The following is a 2,532-nucleotide window of genomic DNA, read 5'->3' on the forward strand; positions in this document are numbered from 1 at the left end:
TTTTGGGGATTTTCGGGGATTTTGGGATTTTTGGGGGGATTTTGGTAATTTTGGGGTGAATTTTGAGGATTTTCGGGTATTTTTGGGGGGTTTTGGGTAAATTCTGGGCATTTTCGGGTGAATTTTTGGGGTTTTGGGGGTCCCTCTCCCCTCACGCCGCCGCCATCTTGCCCCGTGACGTCACCGCGCCCCTCCCCCCTTTTTCCACCCCCTCCCCCACCTTTTCCATCCCCTCCCCCACCGTTTTCGGTGTTTCCGAACCCGAACCCCTCACTCAGCTCCCGGCCGCCATTTTCCTCCCGCTCCCGCCGTTTGTTTTTTTTTTCCCCTTCCTTTTCCGCTCCCTCACGGGGGAGGGACTACAACTCCCATCAACCCCCGCGCGAGAAGCGGAAATGGCGGGAGGAAGAGCCAATCAAAGCGGAGGAAAGGCGGGAGTGGCAGCGGAAACGTCCAATCATAATTTAGGGCGGGGAAAAAGCGGGGAGAGCGCCAATCAGAGCGAAAAATGGGCGGGAGTGGCAGAGAAATTGTCCAATAGAAACGCGGAGGGGGCGGGGCTTAAGACAGTAAGCGCGGAAGAGAAGCGGAAGTAGCAGAAGCGCGACCAATCAGAGCGCAGAATCGCCATAATTGACAGCAAAATCATCCAATCAAAATGCGGGGCGGGAAATAACGCGGAAAAAGGGCGGGAGTTCCCTCAGCGCTGTCTAATCATAACTCAGAACGGCGCGGAGTGGGCGTGGCTTGTTCCACACTGACCAATCAGGGCGGAGAAGGGGCGGGAGTGGCAGCAGAATCATCCAATCAAAACGCAGGGCGGGGAAAAAAGCGGAGGAAAGGCGGGAGTTCAGAAGTACGCGGAGTGGGCGTGGCTTTGTCAAAACTGACCAATCAGAGCGCAGAAGCGCCATAATTGACAGCAAAACCATCCAATCAAAACGCAGGGCGGGACAACAACGCGGAAAAAGGGCGGAAGTTGCCTCAGCGCTATCCAATGGCAGCTCAGATTTACGCGGAGTGGGCGTGGCTTGTTCCAAACTGACCAATCAGGGCGGGGGATGGACCGGAAGAGAAGCGGCGGCCATGATGGAGGCTCCGAGGGATGAACCGGAAGAGAAGCGACGGCCATGATGGCGGATTTGGGGGTGCTGAGGGCGGTTCTGTGCGTGGCGGGAGCGGCGCTGTCGCTTTACGCGCTGCGCGTGGAGCGCGAGGCCGCGCGGGATCCGCGGTACCGAGCGATGTGCGACATCGGGCCCAGCGTGTCCTGCACGCGCGTCTTCTCCTCGAGGTAAAGAGAAAAAAANTGTACGCGCGTCTTCTCGTTGAGGTAAAGATATAAAAAAAAATTTAAAAAAATTTAAATAAAAAAATTTTAAAAAAACTAATTTAAAAAAAAAAATTTAAAAAAATTTTAAAAAAATTCCAAAAAAATATTTAAAATGAATTGAAAAGGAATTTTTAAAAAAGCTTTCAATTTGTGGGCGTGTCCGTGATTTTGTGGGCGTGTCTATGGTTTTATGGGCGTGTCCCATGTTGGCCCCGCCCCTTTTTGCAGGTGGGGGCGTGTCTGTTATTTTATGGGCGTGTTTTCAGTTTGTGGGCGTGCCCCCGATTTTGTGGGCGTGTCCCCCATTTTGTGGGCGTGTCCCCCATTTTGTGGGTGTGTTTTCAGTTTCTGGGCGTGTCCATGGTTCTGTGGGCGTGTCCCCGATTTTGTGGGCGTGTCCCTGATTTTGTGGGCGTGTCCCCATGTTGGCCCCGCCCCTTTTTGCAGGTGGGGGCGTGTCCTTGATTTTGTGGGCGTGTCCTCCATTTTGTGGGCGTGTTCATAATTTTATGGGCGTGTCCCCACATTGGGCCCGCCCCTTTTTTGCAGGTGGGGGCGTGTCCCCGATTTTGTGGGCGTGTCCCCAATTTTATGGGCGTGTCCCCGATTTTGTGGGCGTGTCCCGTATTTTATGGGCGTGTCCTTGATTTAATGGGCGTGTCTATGGATTTGTGGGCGTGTCCATGATTTTGTGGGCGTGTCTATGGTTTTGTGGGCGTGTCCCCATGTTGGCCCCGCCCCTTTTTGCAGGTGGGGGCGTGTCCTTGATTTTGTGGGCGTGCTTTCAGTTTGTGGGCGTGTCTATGGTTTTCTGGGCGTGTCCTCAATTTTGTGGGCGTGTCCCCACGTTGGCCCCGCCCCTTTTGCAGGTGGGGGCGTGGCCTGGGCCTGGTGGAGCCGCTGCTGGGGAAGGAGAGCGTCGTCAACGCCCCCAACGGCGCCTACGGGGTCCTCTTCTACCTCCTGCAGGGGCTGCTGGGTAAACTGGGATCAACTGGGATGGACTGGGATAAACTGGGAAGGATTGGGATGGACTGGGATGGACTGGGATAAACTGGGATGGACTGGGATGGACTGGGAGGGACTGGGGAAAAAAATGGGAAAAATGGGAGTTTTGGGGTGGAAAATTGGGGATTTTGGGGTGGAAAATGGGAGTTTTGGGGTGGAAAATTGGAACTGGGAGGGACTGGAATGGACTG

General features: G+C 54.3%; 1 protein-coding gene across 1 annotated transcript in view; it reads left to right on the forward strand.

Moving 5' to 3' along the window:
- Positions 1–1,093: 1,093 nt before the first annotated feature.
- The window catches only part of LOC130586976 (vitamin K epoxide reductase complex subunit 1-like), an 8,112-nt gene continuing 6,673 nt past the window's right edge, over positions 1,094–2,532 (forward strand). The window contains exons 1-2 of the mRNA XM_057387916.1: positions 1,094–1,294; positions 2,203–2,312. Coding sequence (XP_057243899.1) covers positions 1,131–1,294; positions 2,203–2,312 — 274 coding nt within the window. The 5' untranslated portion in view covers positions 1,094–1,130. The remainder of the gene's footprint in view (positions 1,295–2,202; positions 2,313–2,532) is intronic.

The sequence above is a fragment of the Malurus melanocephalus genome, unplaced genomic scaffold, assembly GCF_030028575.1.
Source record: "Malurus melanocephalus ecotype Western Australia unplaced genomic scaffold, MMel_1.1 scaffold_1436, whole genome shotgun sequence".
Lineage (NCBI taxonomy): Eukaryota > Metazoa > Chordata > Aves > Passeriformes > Maluridae > Malurus > Malurus melanocephalus.